This window comes from Pleurodeles waltl, chromosome 11, assembly GCF_031143425.1.
Source record: "Pleurodeles waltl isolate 20211129_DDA chromosome 11, aPleWal1.hap1.20221129, whole genome shotgun sequence".
Classification (NCBI taxonomy): domain Eukaryota; kingdom Metazoa; phylum Chordata; class Amphibia; order Caudata; family Salamandridae; genus Pleurodeles; species Pleurodeles waltl.
Window position 1 is genome coordinate 349,190,113 of NC_090450.1, and position 24,393 is coordinate 349,214,505.

The 24,393-nt window shown below is 44.2% G+C and overlaps 1 protein-coding gene across 10 annotated transcripts in view; it reads left to right on the forward strand.

Annotated features, from left to right (window-relative positions):
• The window catches only part of PASK (PAS domain containing serine/threonine kinase), a 1,088,660-nt gene that overhangs the window by 212,571 nt on the left and 851,696 nt on the right, over window positions 1-24,393 (forward strand). For all 10 annotated transcript variants that reach the window (XM_069213654.1, XM_069213650.1, XM_069213651.1 and 7 more), the window contains 2 exons: window positions 14,458-14,628; window positions 19,381-19,524. In XM_069213654.1, the coding sequence (XP_069069755.1) occupies window positions 14,458-14,628; window positions 19,381-19,524 (315 nt within the window). The remainder of the gene's footprint in view (window positions 1-14,457; window positions 14,629-19,380; window positions 19,525-24,393) is intronic.

A 24,393-nucleotide genomic window follows, 5' to 3' on the forward strand; every position in this document is an offset into this window, starting at 1 on the left:
GCCCAGACCACAGCAAAGGCCTCCCTCTCTATGGCAGACCAACGCTTTTCTCTAGGGGTCAACCTCTTGCTGATAAAAGCAACAGGTTGATCCTGGCCCTCAGGGTTAAGCTGTGCTAGAACTGCCCCTACCCCTAATTCAGAAGCATTGGTTTGAACTATGAATTTGTTGGAGTAACAAGGGCTTTTTAGGACAGGTGCAGAGCACATGGCCTGTTTGAGCTCATCAAAACTTTTTTGACAGCTAGCTGTCCGTAATACCTTTTTGGGCATCTTTTTGGATGTGAGGCCATTAAGAGGGGCAGCTATGGTGCCATAATTCTTAATGAACCTCATATAGTACCCTGTGAGGCCTAGGAAGGCTCTCACCTGGGTTTGAGTTGTAGGGGGAGCCCATTCCATAATGGTTTGGATTTTTCCCTGCAGTGGTGCAATCTGTTCCCCACCTACCGGGTGGCCCAGATAAACCACTTTCCCCTGCCCTATCTGGCACTTTGAAGCCTTGATAGTGAGGCCTGCCTTTTGCAGGGCCACCAAACCTTTCCACAGGTGGACCAAGTGATCATCCCAGGTGGAGCTAAAGACAGCTATATCATCTACATATGCTGTACTAAAGGCTTCCAATCCTTGGAGGACTGTATTCGCCAACCTCTGAAAAGTGGCAGGTGCATTTTTCAATCCAAAGGGGATAACAGTGAACTGATACTGCCCTCCAATGGTTGAAAATGCTGTTTTAGGTTTAGCATCTTTTGACAACTTAATCTGCCAATACCCTGCAGTTAAGTCAAAATTACTTAGATACTTGGCAGAAGCCAGTGTATCTATCAGCTCATGTGCCCTGGGTATAGGGTGAGCCTCAGTTTTGGTTACTTGATTGAGACCTCTATAGTCCACACAAAACCTAATTTCCTTTTTACCATCTTTACTGTGAGGTTTGGGGACAAGCACCACTTGGCTAGCCCGGGGACTTTCAGAAGGTTCAGTCACTCCAAGATCTAACATTTTCTGAACCTCTTGTTTAATGCAATCTCTGACATGGTCTGGATGCCTATAAATCTTACTTTTGAAGGGTAAACTGTCTCCAGTGTTGCTTATGTGCTCACACCACAACTACCTCAATACCATTTATTAGGGGAAGTTGCTTGTACTTACCCATATTAAGGGGACAAGCAACCAAGGTGGCAAAATCAATACGACCATCAGAGACTAAAACAGCCTTTGTGGTCTCCCTAACAAGACCCACCCCAACTACATTACCAATGGTGAGCCCAGCTACACCCTTTGATTGGCTATTTGTAGTGTTCTTCCCGCCACCACTGCTATTACTAGGGGCACTAGAGGATGCAGTTGTGGTTGTGGTAGTGGGAGCCTTGGTGTTTTTCTTTGGACAAGTGGAGTCACTTTCCCAATGGCCTTTACTTTTACATAAATAACACCATGGCTTCTTTTGATTTTTTTTAAAAAGGATTTGGACCCACCTCCCCCAGAGGATTTTTGTGGGGCTGATGAAGACTCAGAATTATTTTTATCTTTGTCCCCACCCTTGTCATAAGACTTACCATCCTTCTTCTTGCCGTCCTTGCCATCACCTCTATGAGCTTTTTTGCTCACTCTTGTTCTGACCCATTTCTCTGCCTTCTTTCCCAGTTGTTGGGGAGAGGTCAGATCTGAGTCTACCAAGTACTGATGTAACAAACCAGACACACAATTATTCAAAATATGCTCTCTCAAAATAAGTTTGTATAGGCTTTCATAGTCAGTCACTTTACTGCCATGTAACCATCCCTCCAAGTCCTTCACTTAACAGTCTACAAAGTCTGTCCAGTCTTGAGAGGACTCTTTTCTGGTATCTCTGAACTTTATCCTGTATTGTTCGGTGGTTAAGCCAAATCCATCTGATAGTGCATCCTCCAAAACTTTGTAGTTGTTAGCATCACTCTCCCTGACAGTAAGTAGTCTGTCCCTAACGTTGCCAGTGAAAGGCAGCCATAATATAGCAGCCCACTGCCTTTCAGGGACCAACTGTACCATGCAGGCCCTCTCAAGTGCAGAAAACCACTTGTTTGTCACCCCCCCTTGTAAGGGGGGACAATCTTATGCAGGTTTCTTGAATCTGTTTCTCTAACAGGATGACTATCAAGAATACTGCTGCTGCCACCATGGGGAACTAACCCCAACTTCTGTCTTTCCCTCTCTACATCTAGAGACTCCCTGTCTAAGGCCAACTGCAGAGAGAGGAGCAGAGGAACTCTGGTGAATTCTTGCAAGTCGTTATCTGAGGAAAAGCCTACTGGACAGACCCTAAATAGCACCCAGAGGAGGTTTGGCAACCTAGTCAGGTAAGCACCTATCAGGAGGGGTCTCTGACGTCACCTGCTGGCACTGGCCACTCAGAGGCCTCCAGAGTGCCCTCACACCTCTGGATCCAAGATGGCAGAGGTCTGGGACACACTGGAGGAGCTCTGGGGACCACCCCTTGGGTTTTGATGGACAGGGGAGTGGTCACTCCCTTTCCTCTGTCCAGTTTCGCACCAGAGCAGGGACTGGGGGGTACCCTAAACCGGTGTAGACTGGCTTATGCAAGGAGGGCACCAACTGTGCCCTTCAAAGCATTTCCAGAGGCTGAGGAGGGTACCCCTCCCCAGCCTTTAACACCTATTTCCAAAGGGTGAGGGTGTAACACCCTCTCTGAGGAAATTCTTTGTTTTGCCTTCCTGGGACTGGGCTGCACAGACCCCAGGAGGGCAGAACCCTGTCTGTGGGGTGGCAGCAGCAGTAGCTGCAGAGAAAACCACAGAGAGCTGGTTTGGCAGTACCCGGAGTCCATAGTGGAGCCCCGGGGATGCATGGGATTGGCACCCCAATACCAGATTTGGCATTGGGGGGGGCAATTCCATGATCTTAGACATGTTAAATGGCCATATTCAGGGTTACCCTTGTGAAGCTACATATAGGTATTGACCTATATGTAGTGCACGCGTGTAATGGTGTCCCCGCACTCACAAAGTCTGGGGAAATGACCCTGAACTATGTGGGGGCAACTTTGCTAGTGCAAGGTTGCCCTCACACTTAGTAACTTTGCACCTAACCTTCAGCAAGTGAAGGTTAGACATATAAATAACTGTAAAGAAATGGCTCCCTGTTGCAGTTACCCCCCACTTTTTTCCTGATACTGATGCTGACTTGACCGAGAAGTGTGCTGGGACCCTGCTAACCAGGCCCCATCACCTGTGTTCTTTCACCTAAAATGTACCATTGTTTCCACAATTGGCACAACCCTGGCACCTAGGTAAGTCCCTTGTAACTGGTACCCCTGGTACCAAGGGCCCTGATGCCAGGGAAGGTCTCTAAGGGCTGCAGCATGTCTTATGCCACCCTAGGGACCCCTCACTCAGCACAGACACACTGCTTGCCAGCTTGTGTGTGCTGGTGGGGAGAAAATGACTAAGTCGACATGGCACTCCCCTCAGGGTGCCATGCCAACCTCCCACTGCCTGTGGCATAGGTAAGTCACCCCTCTAGTAGGCCTTACAGCCCTAAGGTAGGGTGCACTATACCACAGGTGAGGGCATATGTGCATGAGCACTGTGCCCCTACAGTGTCTAAGCAAAACCTTAGACATTGTAAGTGCAGGGTAGCCATAAGAGTATATGGGCTGGGAGTCTGTCAAAAACGAACTCCACAGCTCCATAATGGCTACACTGAATACCGGGAAGTTTAGTATCAAACTTCTCAGAATAATAAACCCACACTGATGCCTGTGTTGGATTTATTAAAAAATGCACACAGAGGGCATCTTAGAGATACCCCCTGTATTTTACCCAATTGTTCAGTGCAGGACTGACTGGTCTCTGCCAGCCTGCTGCTGAGAGACGAGTTTCTGACCCCATGCGGTGAGAGCCTTTGTGCTCTCTGAGGACAGAAACAAAGCCTGCTCTGGGTGGAGGTGCTTCACACCTCCCCCCTGCAGGAACTGTAACACCTAGCAGTGAGCTTCAAAGGCTCAAGCTTCGTGTTACAATGCCCCAGGGCACTCCAGCTAGTGCATATGCCCGCCTCCTGGACCTAGCCCCCACTTTTGGCGGCAAGTCCAGGAGAGATAATGAGAAAAACAAGGAGGAGTCACTGGCCAGTCAGGACAGCCCCTAAGGTGTCCTGAGCTGAGGTGACTGACTTTTAGAAATCCTCCATCTTGTAGAAGGAGGATTCCCCCAATAGGGATAGGCATGTGACCTCCTCCCCTTGGGAGGAGGCCCAAAGAGGGTGTACTCACCCTCAGGGCTAGTAGCCATTGGCTACTAACCCCCCCAAACCTAAACACGCTCTTAAATTTAGTATTTAAGGGCTTCCCTGAACCTAAGAATTTAGATTCCTGAAACTACAAGAAGAAGAGGACTGCTGAGCTGAAAAACCCCTGCAGAGGAAGAACAGAAGACACCAACTGCTTTGGCCCCAGACTCACCGGCCTGTCTCCTGCCTTCCAAAGAAACCTGCTCCAGCGACGCTTTCCAAGGGACCAGCGACCTCTGAATCCTCTGAGGACTGCCCTGCATCGAGAAAGACAAGAAACTCCCGAGGACAGCGGCCCTGCTCCAAAAGAACTGCAACTTTGTTTCAAGTAGCAGATTTAAAAACCCCTGCAACTCCCCGCAAGAAGCGTGAGACTTGCAACACTGCACCCGGCGACCCGACTCGACTGGTGGAGAACCAACACCTCAGGGAGGACCCTCCGGCGACTCCAAGACTGTGAGTAACCAAAGTTGTCCCCCCTGAGCCCCCACAGCGACGCCTGCAGAGGGAATCCCGAGGCTCCCCCTGACCGCGACTGCCTGAACTCCATTTCCCGACGGCTGGAAAAGACCCTGCACCCGCAGCCCCCAGCACCTGAAGGAACGGAACTCCTGTGCAGGAGTGACCCCCAGGAGGCCCTCTCCCTTGCCCAGGTGGTGGCTACCCCGAGGAGCCCTCCCCTTGCCTGCCTGCAACGCTGAAGAGATCCCTTGATCTCTCATTGAAAACCATTGTAAACCCGACGCATGTTTGCACACTGCACCCGGCCGCCCCCGCGCTGCTGAGGGTGTACTTTTTGTGCTGACTTGTGTCCCCCCCCCCGGTGCCCTACAAAACCCCCCTGGTCTGCCCTCCGCTGGCAGACTGGAACCGGGGCACCCCCTTCTCTCCATTGAAGCCTATGTGTTTTGGGCACCTCTTTGACCTTTGCACCTGACCGGCCCTGAGCTGCTGGTGTGATAACTTTGGGGTTGCTCTGAACCCCCAACGGTGGGCTACCTTGGACCCAAAACTGAAACCTGTAAGTGACTTACTTACCTGTTAAAACTAACATTACTTTACCTCCCCCAGGAACTGTGAAAATTGCACTGTGTCCACTTTTAAAACAGCTTGTTGTGTTTTATGTAAAAAGTATACATGCTAATGAAATGATTCAAAGTTCCTAAAGTACTTACCTGCAATACCTTTCAAATGAGATATTACATGTAGAATTTGAACCTGTGGTTCTTAAAATAAACTAAGAAAAGATATTTTTCTATAACAAAACCTATTGGCTGGATTTGTCTCTGAGTGTGTGTTCCTCATTTATTGCCTGTGTGTATGTACAACAAATGCTTAACACTACTCCTTTGATAAGCCTACTGCTCGACAACACTACCACAAAATAGAGCATTAGTATTTTCTCTTTTTGCCACTATCTTACCTCTAAGGGGAACCCTTGGACTCTGTGCATACTATTCCTTACTTTGAAATAGTGCATACAGAGCCAACTTCCTACAATGACTTACAAGTTTCTTAAGTGCAGTGAAAATGGCTGTGAAATAACGTGTGCGTTATTTCACTCAGGCTGCAGTGGCAGTCCTGTGTAAAAGTTTGTCTGAGCTCCCTGGGGGGGGGGGGGGGGGGGCGAAATAAATGCTGCAGCCCATGGGGATCTCCTGGAACCCCAATACCATGGGTACCTAGTTACCATATACTAGGGAATTATAAGGGTGTTCCAGTGTGCCAATTAAAATTGGTAAAAGTGGTCACTAGCCTCTAGTGACAAATTTAAAGGCAGAGAGAGCATAAGCACGGAGGTTCTGATTAGCAGAGCCTCAGTGACAGTTAGTCACTACACAGGTACACACATTCAGGCCACAAACTATGAGCACTGGGGTCCTGGCTAGCACGATCCCAGTGAGACAGGCAGAAACAAACTGACATACATGTAAAAATGGGCATAACTTGCCAGGCAAGATGATACTTTCCTACACAATCGCCCTCAGGTATTGGAGCCGGTTTTTGCACTGGTGGTGCTCTGAGCGACAATCCTTATTGACACCCCCTCAATGACCTCCTTGTTCACTGATTCCCTTACTACCACCCTCCAGTAGTGCCTCTCATTTCTCCATAACCCCTTTCACATGTATTTCATTTGTTATAGCTCTACTCATACCAGTCTAGGGTGTCAGAGCACTTTACATCACACAGATTTTACAGAGACAAGGAATCATAAGTGTGTAAATTAGTCTATAGGAAATGTTACATAAGACAATTAAGAGTACAAGGTGTATGGATCACGTCATCCATAGTAGTACACCGTGTATTTTAAGAATGTTTGGTCTGCACAAACACAAGTTCCTGAATTAAAATGTAACGTAGTGGTCCGGGTTGGCTTCATTAAAGGAAGGCATTTCCACCCAAAATAACCCTTTTTAGTAACATTAGTATAATGAAAGACTAGGGGGAAAAACTAACATTCTAACCTATACCATTCATTTGGCAAGCAGCTCTTTATAGAACACTGCACACCTTTAAGATTGTAACATATGAACTGCAAGCAACAAAAGTATCTCTGTGACAAAAGCAGCAACCCACTGCGCAATCCACATAACATGCATCCTGCTGATCACAGAACTATATTTTATTTGTAGCATATACATTAACCCTCTGCGCTACTTTGAGTCAAAACTGCCACTAGACAAAACTCCATCCCCCTCCAGCAGAAACATTAGTCACCAGAGTTATCTTGATATTTTTATTGTTGCCTGAAAACTGCTAATCAATTAACTGCAGCAGGTGCAATTGAATTGTATTCACCTCTGATAACTCCGGATGCTAAAAATCCCAGCCCTAAAACCAACAACTAATTTTGCTTTTAGATTATTAAGATTTGCAAGGAAGCATTGTTCTATATGTCATAGGAAAGGTGATTTTACTCTGAATAGCTAAATATTATGTCAAGACTGAAGGCTCATATTTTGCTTTCAATTCATGCTTTATAATAAATAGCAGCAGTCAAGATAACAAACTACAAATCCCATGGGGCCATACAAAAGGGACCAATGGGAAAAAAACTTGTAGTACAACTTCCCCAGCCAATAGGAACCAACGACCCTTTGTATTACCTAACTTGACTGCGAACAGCCCTCTTTTCTTGCTGCTCGCAGTCAAGATAAGTACATTTTACATCATTAACATATTTTAAAACGTTATTTCTATTGTCAAAGTATTCTTATCTGATTATGATTGGTTGTTGTCTACTAAATAGCTTGTATTGCCGTTATTAGGCTGCACATGCCTCGCACTTCTTCTTTTGCTCAAGCTTACCGTGCGCCCTGCGGTAACCTCCTCACTCTCCAATCGCCATTTTATGTGTTGTCTCTTTATCGCTGACTGCGTTACCTTCACTCAGCGTGTTGCTGAAGTATTTCCTTGCTTTTTTTTTTTTTTTACTTCCTCGCTGCTCCTACGCTTCAACCTCTCGCTTCGCTCTGGCGCTGAAGCGAGTTCACGAGGGTTAAATTTCCTCTCAGAACCACCCCTTGAAGATTTTCCTTTACTCAGCGACGCCCAGAAGGGAGGGCCTGAGGCCGGTTTTTCCTCCCCTTGTCTCCTGCTGTGCTTAACCCTAAAAAATATTTTATTTACAATGGAACTAGATAGCTCCCCTTTACCTAACCCTAAATATGAAGATGTGGATGAGCTTAAAAATGATTTGAGGGATTCTGTTCACTCTTATGTGGAACAGGCTGTGTCACCCTCTATGGAAAAAATGTTTAAAACAAATATTAAACTCCATGAAGAGTTTAATCTAAAAAAAAAAGCTGGCCTATTCTGCAGGGGAAAGCACATTACCACAGCCCATATCCACAGATTTGGCACTTATGATGAGTGAGTCTACCTCAGACTGAGGACTCTGCTCCTCCCAGGCCTCCTTCCAAGGAGGCGTACACCAAAATATCCTTTAAATGCAAAGCCAAATCTAAAAATATCGAACAGAATATTCCCCAGCAAATTATTATATCCTCCATTTTAGACACTGATGATGAGATGGGTGATGTGGATGATGCATCCCCTTCTCCTCCGCAAAAGAAATCAAAATTTGAATCCCTCTCAAATAAACCCAATCTAGATGCAGATGGCTGCCCCATGTTCGACCCCTCTCTTATTCTACACCCTAATTCCACTGAATGGCTTCCAGCGACACACGTATGGTATTACATATCTTCCAGACTCTGTCTTTCTTTGGACAAGCAAACAAGGAGCAAATTAAAGTCTGAGTGTCTAAGACCTTCCCTTACGGCTAATATTACCGTCTCACCGGTTATTGACCCGCTTTGATTACTTTCTTTTCAAAATTTAGCGAGGACCCACGCAAGGGTGTTGACAAGGCTTGGGTCAACTGCCAGGATAAATTGCTGGACATGGTCGTCCATTGGCTCGGATTTTTGATTTGGCGGAAGCGGCTAGATTGGAGGCTTCTGATAGCGATCTCCAGGAGCTTTCCATGTGGGCCCTAAGAGCTTTTTGCCTTCTTGGAAATGCTAATTCGGCTATCATGCATGAACGCCGCAAAGGACTATTACTGAAGCTAGATCCTAAATTAGCTAACTTAGCGTCAATGGACCCAGGCATCAAAGCAGAAGGACTTCTCTTCGGAGAGTCATCCATCAAAGACTTGAGTAGATATATGACAACCTTTTCTTCTATAGACAAAGCGCAAGCTTCTTTAAAAAAAGATGTTCTCCCAACAGGTTTTTGCCAGTGCCGGTAGAGGTAGGAGCTGCTTTAGAGGCAGTTCATCATGCAACCAAGGCTCAAGAGGCTCCTTTAACAATGGCTACAATTAACAGGAGTACGAGTCCCAGTTCTACCCACAAAGGGATAGGGGTTTCAGAGGTCGCGGCCAAAGAGGCTTCAAACAAAACAATCAAGGTAACTTCCCTTTCCAATTTCTTTCCTTTGGGAGGCAGCCTTCAGTTCTTTCTAGCAAAGTGGCAATCGGTAAAAGAAGATCCTTGGGTTCTAGATAGTATTCAAGATGATCGTATAGAGCTCTATTGTTCACCTTTTCAAAGTGTTTTACCTTCTCCTCCAAAATTAGCCTCAGTCATGACTATCGTTATTTCTTCAGAAATTCGTTCCCTGCTTCAAAAATAAGCCATTCAGGCTTCCATTCCGATTCAGTTGGAGTTTTACAGCTCCATATTTCTGGTCCAAAAGAACAACAAAAAGATGCGTTGAGTCATCAATCTCAGATACTTCAATCAGTTTGTGGTTTATCGCCACTTCAGAATGGAAATAATTATTCACCTCAGGGATTCGTTGCAACAACAAAATTGGATGGTAAGGTTAGACCTACAGGATCTCACAATTCCTATCCATCCTCGCCACAGGAAGTTTCTTCAGCTCCAGTGAAAGGGCCAAACCTACCAGTTTTCTTCCCTTCCTTTCAGTCTCTCCTCAGCACCATGGCGCTTCACAAAGGTAATGAAACGCATGGTAGCTTTCCTCAGGTCTCTAGGTGTCCGATTAATTATATATTTAGACAACATTCTTCTCCTGAATCAAGATTTTCAGACATTACTCAATCATCCTCAGCTTTCATGCACTCTTCCCACAGATTTAGGTTTTCTCCTCAACGTGGAAAAATCTGTATTGGTGTCGTAGTTTGGAGTCTTGCTCTGGGCAAGACTGCTGGTTAAAGGATGACAGTACTTTTGTTTGTAGGAGACTACACCTTTCCTACAACAAGTCGCAACTCTTGTCCAAACCTTACCCGCTCACTAGCATCACCTCACCAGAAACACAATAGTAAAAGGTGATTTGTGGCAGCCTTTACGCATGGACTCGAGAACAAGACATCTCAGGGAGTGTTGTGGTTAAACGGAGATTACCCCTTTCTCACAGATATATCATGTCTCATACAAAAACAGGCAATGACAAAGATGCAGTAAAGTTTCAATAGTTTTTGTTCAACGTAACTGCAATTTGCGATAAGTTGCTTAGGCTGCAATAATTAGGATAATGAATAATGCAAGAAACAATATTGTGAAGACGAGAGTCATTATTACAAAGACCCCCCCGTCTTGCAATGCATAAGAAAGACATACGAGATGTAATATGCCCTAATACCCTAATGTGAAAGGACTAACCTACCTAAAGGAGAGCTGGGTTTACTAAACCTTATCTGCCAATGCCATGTCCATGAGAGGAGCCCCCAACCCTTGTTACCTTGGAATGAGGTCTCTATCTCAGACTCCGCAGGGACACGAAGACTGGGTCAGCGTCAAAACGACTGCAGCATCGGTATCAGCGATGGTGGCGATGCCCTCTGGTGGGAATCCCTCTGATTATTTGTCTAAAGTGCGATGTATTTATACAGATCTACAAGGACACCTGACGTAGGTGTGTTCCCAAATAATAGATAACAGACATGCTTGGGACGGCAATTAATATAAACAATCCCTCGAAAGTATAGAGAGGGAAAATCCCTAAGTGTGAACACCTACTGTTTATTTGTCTTCGGTGCTTGATCTTGACGCCTTAGCGCGGTGACACTGATAATGTAACTCATAACAAGTGGCCCAACTATAAACAAGGCAGCCATCTTAGAAGAATTAAATAATTAAATGGGCTAAGACAGAGCAAGCTAAGTAGGTTAAAAGTCACTGGGTGACGGGGGCACGAGTCTGCAAGCCAGAGGCTAAGCTAACTCCTGTTATCCTATTAAAACGAACTAGGATTCACTAAATTGGTACCTTCCCAAAAAATGTAATTTCTAGGATTCTTAGTAAATTCGGTTTCCGCTGCTCTGCATCTTCAGCAAGCAAAGGTCACGGTAATAAAAACTAGATTATTCATACTCTTCGCAGTTTCTAAATTTCCTTCAGGTCCTTAGCAAGAATAGTAGGTCTTCTTTCCTCTTCCCTCCAAGCAATCTTTCCCGGTCCGCTTCACTACAGAGCTCTTCAAAGACACATATGCCGACTTAATAAGGATCGATCCGGGGTCTCAATCAGAACTTCAGTGGTGGATAGACCATTTAGATGCTTGGAACAGCAGGACTATCTTTGCATCAGCCCCAGATCTTGTGTTAGAATCAGATGCAACCCTGACAGGTTGGGGTGCTGGATGTGGTTCAACCTCGACTGGAGATACATGGTCAGTAGAGGAGTCCAGTTTGCACATCAACTGTTTGGAGATGCTTGCAGGCTCCTTTGCGATCAAAAGCCTAGCAAAAGACAGTTCAATGCTCCATCCTTTTGCATATGGACAATGTATCTGCGGTCCATTACATAAATTACCTGGGTGGTACCAAATCCAAACCCCTTGCGGATTTAGCAAAGAGTCTTTGAGAGTTTTGCCTGCAAAACAAAATCTCAGTTCAAGCAGAATATCTTTCCGGAACCCTCAATTCAGTAGCAGACCGGCACTCTCGCCACCTGAAGGATTTCAGCAATTGAACACTTCACTCCTCTATCTTTTGTACCCTATCTCAGAAATGGGGTCCATTCCAAATAGATCTCCTTGCCTCCTTTCTGAATTCCCACCTTCCTCCTTTCTTCAGTTAGTGTCCAGGTCTTCTTGCCCTAGCTACAGATGTGTTTTTGCAGGATTGATCTCAGTCAGTCAATTACACCTTTCCTCCCTTTCCAATGACCAACAGAGTATTAGCTCAGGTAAGGCGTCAACAATCCTCCTTGGTTCTAGTAACCCCCATCTGGCAGTTACAGGTTTGGTTTCCTCACAACCTAGAACTGACCTACGATTTTCCGCTTTTGATCCCTTCTTTCCCATCTCTTCTATTGGATCCTCTTGGTCATCCTCACAACCTGGTCCTGAACAGCTCTCTAACTCTAGCAGCTTGGAAAATTTCCTTTCTTCCCAATAGTCCCCTTTACGTTCCTCAGAAGCTTTAGACTTCATTAGTGAAGCCTGGGCGCTCGGGACCTTCAAAGCCTAGAAATCGGCTTTGTCTTTATGGGCTGGCTGCTGTTTGGGAAAACATATCGATCCCTTTTGAGCAGATATAATTTATGTCAATTACTTAGCAGCGGAAGCAAGTGCAGGTAAGGCCTATAGAACAATAAACAATAAACTTCTATACATCATCAATATCCTTATCTCAATCCCACATTGATGGCAAACCGGTAGGAGAACACCAGCTCGTCTGTCGCCTCTGAAAGGGAGTAACATTTTCCAAACCTCCTCTTCCAAAGTACAATAAATTGTGGGATGCTAATGTGGTTTTGAAGTTTTTTTATTTCTTGGCCTGACAATACAGCTTTATCTCTGAAGGTGCTCTTTGCTAAGCTTACAATGTTGTAATGTATAATTTCTATTAAACGCTTGTCCGAAGTTAAAGCATTAGATGTTTTATCTCGACAATATACTCCGACCTGAGTGATGTTTACTGTCAAACGCACAAAAACAAACTTAAATTCAATTTTCTATCCTTACTTTCCAGATTATCCCAAATTATGTGTAGGACAATGTCTCAAAGTTTATGAACAACAAACCGCTAATCTCAGAAGGCCCTCTCATTCCCAGTTGCTTATTTCTTTCCGCAAACCCCATCTTCCAGTGTCTCCTGCCACTCTTGCTCATTGGGTCAGATGGATCATGTCTTTATCAGGCATTGATACTTCTATTTTTGACGCTCATTCCTCGAGTACATTCTAAGATCAGCTGACTGGTCAAATGATAGTCTTTAGAATGTTTTATTACTTCTGTAGTTATTAACCTGCTTTAAAAAAGCATAATATGAGCCTCCGGTCTTGACATAAAATGTACACTTTCCTAATAATTTATGGAGGAAAGTCTTAATTTTATTAAAGACACTGAAGCGAGTATTATCCCGCCGCAACACTCTTTAACTGGTGTGTGTTTCCCTCACTAACAGTGGTGCCAGCTTTGCCATTGACATCTTCCTAAGGACCTTACAAGGACTTCTTCATCTCTTCCGTCTGCAGAGGCTTCTGTATCTTCACCTGGCTTCATCGATTCCATTCCATTCCTCAGGACTTTTCCTTCCTTGTCAGGAGTTCTGGACTGTACAACTTCTGTCAAGAGCTGTTTTCTTTTGTTATGGCTTTTGCTATTCTTCTTTCCCTTGTTCCTTTATTTGATGTTTACTAACTTCTCGCACAAGAAAAGAGGGCAGTTTTCAGTCAAGTTGGGTAATATGAAGGGTCGTTGGTCCCAATTGGCTGGGGAAGTTGTACTACGTGTTTTTTCCCATTGGTCTTTTTTTTATGGCCCATGGGATTTGTAGTTTATCTTGAGTGCTGCTATTTATTATAAATCAAGAATTGAAAGCATAATACTTGCCTCCATATCTTTAATAAAATTAGCGCTTTCCTTCATAAATCATTAGGAAAATCTAAATTTTTTGCTCATATGTTGAAGTAAATTTGCTACATTAACGCCATCGGTTTCATCTGCTATGGAACAGATTGAGAGAAACGTTCCCCTGCCCCCTTTGTCTTTTGTATCACTTAACATCTCTCATTTAGCCATTGTGTATTTTGCATACAAACCTTATATCCGTTCACTTGCTAGGATGAGGAAAAAGTTGAAACATTGCATTTGCACGTCATAGTAGATGTTCGTCAAAATTTTGTGGAGCTTGCAGCACCTTCAAGGCTTTCTTTGCAAGTTTTGAAGAATAAATAAAGCTAACTACTGACAAGGTAAACAAAACAAAATTACCTAAAGGGAAATCTGTGAGTTTAAGACATCATATGATAACTGGAAAATATAGTAGAGTAGTCACGTGAATGGCAGGGTTTTTATAGATTTTGTGAGGTCTTGAGGAAAGGTAAGACGTTGAGTCTTTTGATGGGAAAGGCTGCTTTAAGTGTTTGTTACCAAATGTATTGTTAGGTCATCCTCCTCTGTTTCCGGGGAATTATTCAACCAAGTATTGTGAATCAATGGAAGGCGCTAATTCTGGTGGAACATTTGAAAAAAAACACTAGTGCTCAATCTGTAAAAGAGTTCTTTTGAAGTACACCAGGGCAGTGTTCTGCCCTAATGCAGCTATATAGCAGAGGCTCATAAAGATTATTTTCTTTACGCCATCTTGCTTCCCTTTCCTGACACCTTTACATACAGTTCCTGCCATGAGTTCATCCTTAAATAATATTGCACTCTCTTGTCTGTTCTCTCCTGATGACAGATCCTTGTAGCCAATGATATAGCCTGCAGCTTATTTGGCTACAGCAGCCAGGAACTAATTGGGAAAAAACTCTCCATCCTGATTCCATCATCCAGCCAAAGCTCAGTAGAGGCATTGGGAGAAGAGCACCTGGACACTGACGGACATGCAGTAGTGGTTCCTGGAAGAGTGGTGAGTGATAAGGATATTAATGCCTACATTGACCCTTTTGACAATTGAAGAAGTAAGGATTTTCTAAATGATAATACGACTTGAGTGATTGCTCTAGCAATAATCATCCATTGAGATTAAAGTTTATGGATCTGTTACTACATCAGAAATAACTACAGTGTGTGAACCACTACTTCGTAGCCAGCATATTGGGAGTCTCTACACTGGAAATAAAATAACATCACTTAGTCATTGCACCACAAATACGTTTTATGAATGTGTGGGTGTAGGTATATGTTCAGTGAAATAACAAAGTATAAAGTGACGGTTGGTCTTGACCCTGCCTGCAGGGTCATCCCCCAAATTTTAGCTATCACCCTCCTATTGTCTAATCCAGTTTTTGTTGACCTTTAGGTCCCTGCACACTTTACCACAACTAACCAGTGCTAAAATACTTGTGTTCTCTACATTACACATGGTAAAAGTGTCTTACACCCAATTGGCCTATTTAATTAACTCATAAGTCCCTAATAAAGTGGTACTACATTTGCCCAGGCCCAGTAAATTAAATGCTACAAGTGGGCCTGCAGCACTGATTGAGCCGCCCACTTAAGTAGTCCTTTAAACATGTTACAGACCTTCCATTGCATCCGATGTGTGCAGTTTTAAACTGCCATTTTGCCCTGACAAGATAAACCACTTGCAAGGCCAAAACTTCCCATTTTAATACATAAGTTACTCATAGGTTAGTCCCTGAACAGCCCTGAGTATTGGGTGCAGTGCACTTAAAATGTAGAACATGTATTTAAGTGCATATGCTCATTCCCCTAAACATGGTTTCATTGTCATACATTGATTGGCATACTCAATTTACATGCAAGTCCCTTGTAGAGAGGTATACCATATACCAATGGCCTGTAAATTAAAAGCTACTAGTGGATCTGCCGCACTTATTGTGCCACCAACTTAAGTAGCACCTTAAACTTGCCCCAGGCCTGACATTGCAGCCTGGCGGCATTGTCCTATTGCCCTGTCGAATTTGCATTTAAACCCCTTGCCAAGGCTTAAACTCCCCTTTTATTAAATATATGTAATCCCTAAGGTAGGCCCTAGGTAGCCCCTAGGGCAGGTGCTGTGTAATTAAAAGGTAGGACATGCACTTTTTAGTTTTACATGTCCTAGTAGTGAAGGACCATTACGTTTGTTTTCTCGCTACTGAGAGGGCCTACCCCTCCCATAGAGTAACATTGGGAGTACCTTATTAAAATGTATAAGTCGTAACTCTTAAACCAGAGGTGATAATATTTATTATATTGATATCTATTAACTTGTAATGATAAACACTCGTTAATGGTAACGTGGGATTTATCATTACAGGTTTGAAAATGACACTTTTAGGAAGTTGGCATTTTCCTGCCCTTAGCCCTCTGACCTGCAGCCTGCCTACATCACATGACTGGGTGTAACTGACAGTTGGGGCTTTGTGGATTCACCCCAATATTGAGATTAGCAAGACCTGAAAGGCCTTTCCAATGTCAGCCCCACTTACATCTGAACGGCTGAGCTCTGCTGCCACACAATAGGCTTAACAACCTGTATTGTCAGTGTAGCCAGCTAGGAGCCAAGGCAGGAGAGTCAGGAAATTCTTGGAGCTTAAGAGAACCCTTCTGGAAGCATCACCCAATGTCTAGGAGCAGGGCACCAGGGTATAACAATACGGCAATCAGACCTGCTCCACAGTTCAAAACTGGACCTGTGAAGGGACTCTCAGGGGACTGTCTGCTGCTGTGTCCTGCTGTGTCCTGCTGTGTACTGTCAGACTGCTGCTGTACCTGGAAGGTCTTCTTTGCTGCTTGGGGCCTGCTTTGAACCTTTAGAGACCAACCCTCCTGTAGAGCTCTGCATCTCCACCTGGGCCCAGGACTTAAGAAGTGACTGAATGGGCTAGTTTAGCTGGTCTCCTTTTCTGAGCCACAGGGACAAAACAGGTTCCCTCCATCTTGAACCCGCGCCTGGACCCAGCCTGTGAGTCCTGAACTCCCAAGAAGTCTCCATCTACTCCTAGACCATTGGTTGTGGTGTTCAAGGTGCCCAGATGACCAATTTCCTGTAGTGAGGACTTGGACAAAATCTGTCCCAAAAGTGCTCTGAGAACCAGGAGGAGGCTGGGACCAACCTTCTCCCTTATCCACCTGAGGTGCATTGCTGGTCGGATTTAGTTTGCCACTTCTCCAGCTTGGTTCTTTTCCATAGCAGCAAATCCTTTTCAGCATCTCCTTGCGAAAGGGGTATCTGACCCTGCTGAACTGTCTTTAGCTGCCGCCTTCTGCTTTGTCCCGATGGAGATTTTTGACTTCCATTTCAACGGCTAAGTCTGAAGGTGAAAATCTTTACCACGGCTTTGCTCCACAGCTATGCGATGATGACGCTTTCTCCTTGGACACTCCTGCAGCCTTGCCGTGCTGTAGTTCTAGCTCCCCAAAAACGTTTTCCTCAAAAATGCTTTAAGTCTGGCAGTAAGCACTGACCGGGCCCAATCCACTTCGTGCATCTGAAATGCAATCCATCACGGTTGGCCTTAACTTTTGACATTGCCCCGGTCTAGCATGACCAGATGTCCGTGGTTGCTGCTTTTCATTTGTAAGCTCTATTTTACACTCAAAACTTGTAAAATTCATAACTCCGGTTCTACTAATTTGATTTTGATGGCTGTGGTGTCAAATCATTTGTTTAAAAAGTCTCTATTTTTCTAAATTGGTTTAGTTATTTTTGTGTTGTTTTCACTGGCTTGCTGTTTGTGTACTGCACAAACACTTAACAGAGTGCCACCAAGTTTAGCTTGACTGCTTTTTGTGCTAAGCTACCCGGGGTTCAGCACAGGTTAAAAAGTGTCTTATTGTCCTGAAAGGGACTGTGGCTGTTGCTTGACCAGGGCTCACGCCCTCACTCAACCAACAACCTAATTTCTCACAGAATTGCTCTCAGACAGTGAGACAAAGAGAAGACAGGATTTGGCTGGATGGGTCTACCTGAGGTAATGACCAGGGAGGAGCTGTCATCTACCACACTTGCACATCACAGCAGCTCTGTCTGACCACTATCTCGTGGTCATGACCAAGGCTGGTTTTGGCATCTGAAACGCGTGGATACATTTCAGATTGCCTCAACAAATGATGAAAAAAGCACTGCTGCTTTAGTGCCGCTTTTGACAGTAAATGGTAAATGTTTGTGATTCTAGTTCCTAACTATAACGTCCCTGTAACCTTTGCTTTTTTAGTGTGTATATATATATATATATATATATATATATAATAGATGATTGCACAAGTCCTGATATTACTGCTAATTAATTGTATATTTAGTTAGCAGTGTTGATGACTCTTGTAATCTATTGACTTACAATGTAAAAAATGTAAAATGTACTTCACCTGCGATGCGCTTGATGTGAAGTAATTGTCTCCCGATATACTGACTATATTGTGGTTCGAGATGCCAAGGTTATTATGCATGTAATCCTCTAGATAGTTGAAATATAAAATAAATCACCGAACTTTAGAAAATGTCATATTGGTTCCATGGGCCAGCATACTTTATGGCCACGGTACTGGTGTTACATACCTTTCTACGTTGTCCATTTAAGCAAAAGCCAGGTCCTGCCTAAATGAAGGCTGTGTAGACAATGTGCTTTTTCTTCTGATTAATGGAATCATGAGGGTAAGTTATAAATTCCCAACATCTCTTGTGAGAGGGGAGATTTTTTTAATGAAACACTAGCATCTGACTCACCACAGTACACTGTTACGAAAGTTTCTGTTCTTCACATGGCACATGATATTAGTTTTCTGCCTTTTCCCAAGCTCCAGGAATTTTGGCATTCTAGGCAGCTGAGACAAATGAAGATAAAGTCGAGGAGCTTATTTTCAGGTGCGAGGCGAGGGTAAGATGAGTTGTGATTCACAAGCCAGGTCACGTAGTTTAGTGAAGACAAGATCAGGCAAGGTCGGCTTCATTTAGTGTATCTGGACGAGGCTGTCCTTTTGTCTGTCACAAGTAATGTGCCAGCAGTAGTAGAGCACAGAATCTGCGGTTGGTATAATGTTATTTGTCAATCTTTCAAATGTTTTAGTCTGTTGCACTACTCTGAAATGCCACATAACATAGCGGGAAACAAAAATGTAATTAGTCGAGTAGAATTGAGCCACACTCTGGGCTGTGTTCTAGTCCGTCGTTTTGTTTTGCTCACTGTGTCACAACAGACAGGGACCAACCATTACAAATTAGCCTTGGCTCTAGTTCAAATGGACTGTCAAGCCTGAACTGCTAGAGTAGGTCTCCTTTATGTTAGAGCAAAGTCAATCTCCTAGACATTTCAGCCTTTTGATCATACAGACAAGTGTACATTTTGTTTAAAATATCTTTCTACACAACAGGCTAGTGTGTTGACCAATCATTTGACTGTAAAATTTTACCTTTTGTCCACTATATTCTAGCCAATGGCAACACATCTGTCCTTCTTTCACCAGGATCCTATCTGTTGTGTCAGCATTCCTTAATGAGTCACAGAGCTTAAAGTATCAACTGAAAATGGTAATTCTTAATTGGGTAATGCTGCTTTTGCAGATGAATGGTCACATTATTGTATTTATTTTAGGTGTTTACTATATTTCAGGCCTAGCTCAAATAAGTGATTGAATTGTTTATTTAACATTTTGATTGTAACAGAAGCATCGCTATCATGAATTGTTTTACACAGAACATTATATCTGCACACAGGTAGACGCAGTCACCAGCAGTGGTGAGGAATTTCCAGTTTCTCTATGGGTGCGAAAGATAAAGAGTGAGGCCCACCACTCCTGTTTGTTGGTGCTGCTGGAGGCTGTGGAGAGACTAATGGCCCTGGTTAGCTTCTCAAGCAATGTGAGTATCACCACTTTCTTGTACTCTGCTTTATCATTTTCTTTGCCCTTATCCAAAGACGACTTGCTATCTTGACATTTTTGATCTTTTTAATCTTTTGAACCGGACATTCTTCTGTTTAACTGAGGGGTAGATATTTTTAGTTTATTAGTAAAACAGACGTTCCAGTCTATGTCATTTATATGTTTATTACTGGTGTATTGCACAGAGTGACAATGCCATGTTGTGGCTCATGGATACATCCAAAATGGTCATCTAAACCTGATAAAAATTGTATGTGAATTTTGAGGCAAGTATAACATTTTTCTACCAGGGCGCCTTTCCTTTTCAATTGGAAGTCATTCTGCACCTGCTAACAAAACAAAAAAAACTCCAATAATACCAAATGCCAAAAAGTCCATCCTGCCACATCTACTTCACTTGGTTAAATTGGGCTTACAACTCTTTTCTACTAAGGTACCTATATCTGGTATTAAAATATTAAGGCCCACAGAGAGGTTCTCAGTTTTCCATTTACATAGTTCCAGTGATTAGGAATTTTTGGAGGTCATTAAAAAAGTCTTTGCGCCAAAAAGCAGGCATGCCCAACCAGTACAGGCCCGCCCCCAATTTGAACTTCTTTATGAGCAATCTATGGAGAATCTTTCTTGGAAAACAGCTTTCGTTGTAACTATTACTTAAGTCACTTTTTCTTGAGTTTTGCATTACAGCATACAGGCTTGGCATATCGACTGTGCCAACTTTGGAACCAGCGGATAGAACAACCACCTCCCAGCTCACCCTCCCTAACCCTTTCCTCCTCACCATACCTACTCCTTCCTCCTCATCCTCCTTCCCCCTTATTCCTCACCCTCCCTTCCGGCTCCCTCCACCCTTCACCCTCAAACTGGCACCCTTTTGAACGTCTAGAACTCCTGTAGCAGTTTCACTGTTTTTGTAGGATCTAGTTCCACTATGCTGAAGGAAAATATCTCCTTCCAGGGCACAAGCAGGCCTGGAGCTCAGTCTGCCAGGGCAGGGCGGGCCTCTATTTCTTTGTTTAAGCATTCCAGCACAGGGCTCTATATCTTGTGGAATTTGGGAGTTTGCTCTCTCCTGTCATATGCTATCTTTTCATAGCTAAGATGCTGGCAAAGTTTCTAAACACTGTTTCATGTCCCCCATGAACGAATCTTTCGGACGTGATGTGCTCCCCTGAACTCACTTTTTCCTGTCTAAGCCATGCAATAACTGGCTGCACTGGGCCGTGGTTGGATATAGTTTGGGGTTCATATTATACCTCTGCTGTGCTCTGTAGGAACCTGTAATCTAGTGAATTATAATCATGCAGATGTAAGTAGGTTGCTGAAAAATGGAAATAGTCTGTTGAGAGTGGATGTTTGTAGTGCCAAGAATTAACTAAACCCTTACCATTAACTATTCCTTTACACTGATCCAATAGCACTAATGTCCCGCCTCATCCTCTGCTGAGATGTGTCCCGTGTCAGATGCATCAAACATTTGTCTCAGCCAATTATAACTGGGCTGTTCAAAGCCTGGCTGATGTCCTGTACTGTTTAATTAAGGAATTCCTCTTACCCCGCATTTGGGGTCTAAATTGTGGCTTTTATAAGTTGCTGGCCCTCTCATTCGCCTGTCCCAATCAGCCACCTAACTTTGTCATCTGCCCTTCCTGATCTCTCTACAAATTTGTGCTTGCTGTGAAGGAGATTTGGGACCCCAGCTTTCTTAGTTTGCACAGCCACATGGTACTATATGGGGGAGTGCCTAGATTGCGTGCAGTGTTGATCTTCCCTTAGGAGGTAGGTCTCTGAAAAAAAACATATATGTGCCTCCATCATCTTGAGCTCCCTCCAGACACTCAAGTACTTTGTGGGCTTGTTCAGTACTCAGGAATGGAGGTAGTGACCTTCAGTTGTAGATTTCCTCCTGCCGTGTGTATGGATTAGTGAAAGTTAAGTGCGTCTAGTTGACCAAGGGTGTTCTTTGATGTTGGATCCTATTCTGTTTTATGTAGTTTTTTTTGCCTTACCTTCTTTCCCAATACAATGAATTACTGAGCCAATTTAATTAGCTAACTGTCTGTTGAGATAAGAGTCTATGTCTTGCATGTAGGTAGAGTGTTGCATATGTTGTGCAGACAGTGGATATATGCTTTGTACCCGTTCCACATATTGCCATTTTGTCGCCCACCCTTGTGTCCACATCTTGGCCCATTCACCTGACCCCATTGTTCTATACTTTACTCTAAAGCTTAAGCTGCTCCATATATTCAGCTGATCTCCCAGCAAGGGTCCCTTCCCAACAGCTCCATCATTAGAAGACGAGTCTTGAAGGTCCCACTGATGAATGTAGAAGGTGATATAATACATTAGCTCTACCTGCTTGCTATCTATTCTGTGCCAGGTCTAGACATCCAATGTTTGCCAGTGACAGTTCTCCATGCTTGTATTGTTGGTATTATGTCTATGGCGCCTGCCACTGTTTGAGAGGCTTTGTGGTCCTGTTGATGCAGCAGAATGTAAGGTTCCTTCAATTAGACCATTGACTGCTGTCTGCTCTCCCCTTGATAGGTGTTGCCGCCCTCCTGCATAAAAACCCACACAGGTGTTTGCCCAAAAGTTGAGCTTCAAAGGAGAAGCTGCCTTTGAAGGGCTAATGGATTAACAACTGAGAGAGGGGGGCTGGTCCATTGTTCAGGCAGACAGGCTGGCACTAGGGCCAGGAGAAGGGTAACTGGTTCCCAAACCGTTTTTTCCGGGGCGTGTAGCCCCCTTGGTAGCCACACCTCTTAGTTGGGCTAGGGCACACCACATGCTGGGAGAGAGGTCCTGCCATACTGAAAGTGGGAAGAATGCTGCATCCTGGAATGCCCAGATGCTACTTCCCAGGAACCACATCCTGCCCAGAGAACATTTTCTGAGCATAAGTAGGGCACCCCTGGGAGCCCAAGCTCAGATCTCAACTGAACTGGAAGAAGGACTGATAAAGGACTGCCCTCCTGCACCATGGAACTGGCTAAAAGAGGCTGCACCTGGTAGCTAGCAAAGGAGAGGGACTGCGCCTCTAGAGTCCTATTCAAGGTTACGTCTTCAGAGCCCAGCCAAAGCCAAGAGAGTCCAACAGCCAGTTGACTGGCCTCCTGTTCACTGCACAGCGACACAACAGATGAAGAAGCTTGCTGGGGCCAGATGGTAGCCCAAAGTCTTCAACCCACCACCAACCGCCGATGTGCACCACCAGGGACCAGGACCTGATGCTCAATTTTGCACCCAAGGTATCTGAGCCGGAGTGCAGTGGGACCTCCAGAGGACAAGTTATAGTCTCAGAGAGGAGTGGCCTGTGACTGCAATACTAGGTGAGTGGTAGTCCAGTGGTGACTGGAATTCTGCCAGCACCAAGAGGACTTTGAGGGACCTCGAACCCGTGACCAGGAGCACCTCAACTCCCTTCGTGGACCGAGGAGCAGTTACAGCAAGATCCCTGTTGATCTCATTGCATCAACAGCATCCTTAAGCATCTTCAGCATTCTTCATCTCTTGAATCAGGACCACTTCAATGGGAACTTCTTAACCGGCTGAGATAATTATTTTGTGAGGACCTTACTGGTCATCCTGACTGGCTCTCCTATGGGCCTGGTAACCTAAAGTGACTTCAAGTGACCGCATTACAGCTTGCCCAGACTTATTACTGAAACGTTTCTGTCAGATGCGTTGAATTTGCCAATGCTTGTTTGCAGTTGAGTGAAATGCTTTGATTTGCTTTTCCTTGTTAAATCTATATCTCCAGAATCCTCCGGTTGATCTTTTTAGTTGTGGTGTCTATGAATACGTAACAATATAGACTATTTTTATAAACTGGTGTCCGATTTCTTTAGCGTCTTGATAATTTCTTCAATTATTTTGGTGTTTTACACTTGTTCCTTTGTGTAAGCCTTGGTGCTCAGAGCCACAGCTACCCAGTGTTGAGCTGAAGGTTTGACAAATTAAACATAAGAGTCCTGAAGGGGTTGGTAAGTGTATTACATTGTTGTGTAGCCATTTTAGTTATAGCTCCATACACATTATTTTAGCAAAACCAGGCCTGCCGCTGTGCACTTTAACCTAGATATATTTTGTAGGAAGTTGGCTCTGTATACACTATTTCAAAATAAGGAATAGTATGCACAGAGTCCAAGGGTTCCCCTTAGAGGTAAGATAGTGGCAAAAAAAGATAATTCTAATGCTCTATTTTGTGGTAGTGTGGTCGAGCAGTAGGCTTATCAGAGGGTAGTGTTAAGCATTTGTTGTACACACACAGGCAATAAATGAGGAACACACACTCAGAGACAATTCCAGGCCAATAGGTTTTTGTATAGAAAAATATATTTTCTTAGTTTATTTTATGAACCACAGGTTCAAGATTTACAAGTAATACTTTAAATGAAAGGTACTTCACTTAAGAACTTTAGGAACTTTGAATTCGCAAAATAGCATATGCAGTTTTCACACAAATGACATATAGCTATTTTAAAACTAGACACTTTTCAACAGTTCCTGGGGGAGGTAAGTGTTTGTTAGTTTTTGCAGATAAGTAAACCACATACGGGGTTCAAAATTGGGTCAAGGTAGCCCACCGTTGGGGGTTCAGGGCAACCCCAAAGTTACCACACCAGCAGCTCAGGGCCGGTCAGGTGCAGAGGTCAAAGTGGTGCCCAAAACGCATAGGCTTCAATGGAGAAGGGGGTGCCCTGGTTCCAGTCTGCCAGCAGGTAAGTACCCACGTCTTCGGAGGGCAGACCAGGGGGGTTTTGTAGGGCAACGGGGGGGGACACAAGTCAGCACAAAAAGTATACCCTCAGCCGCACGGGCGCGGCCGGGTGCAGTGTGC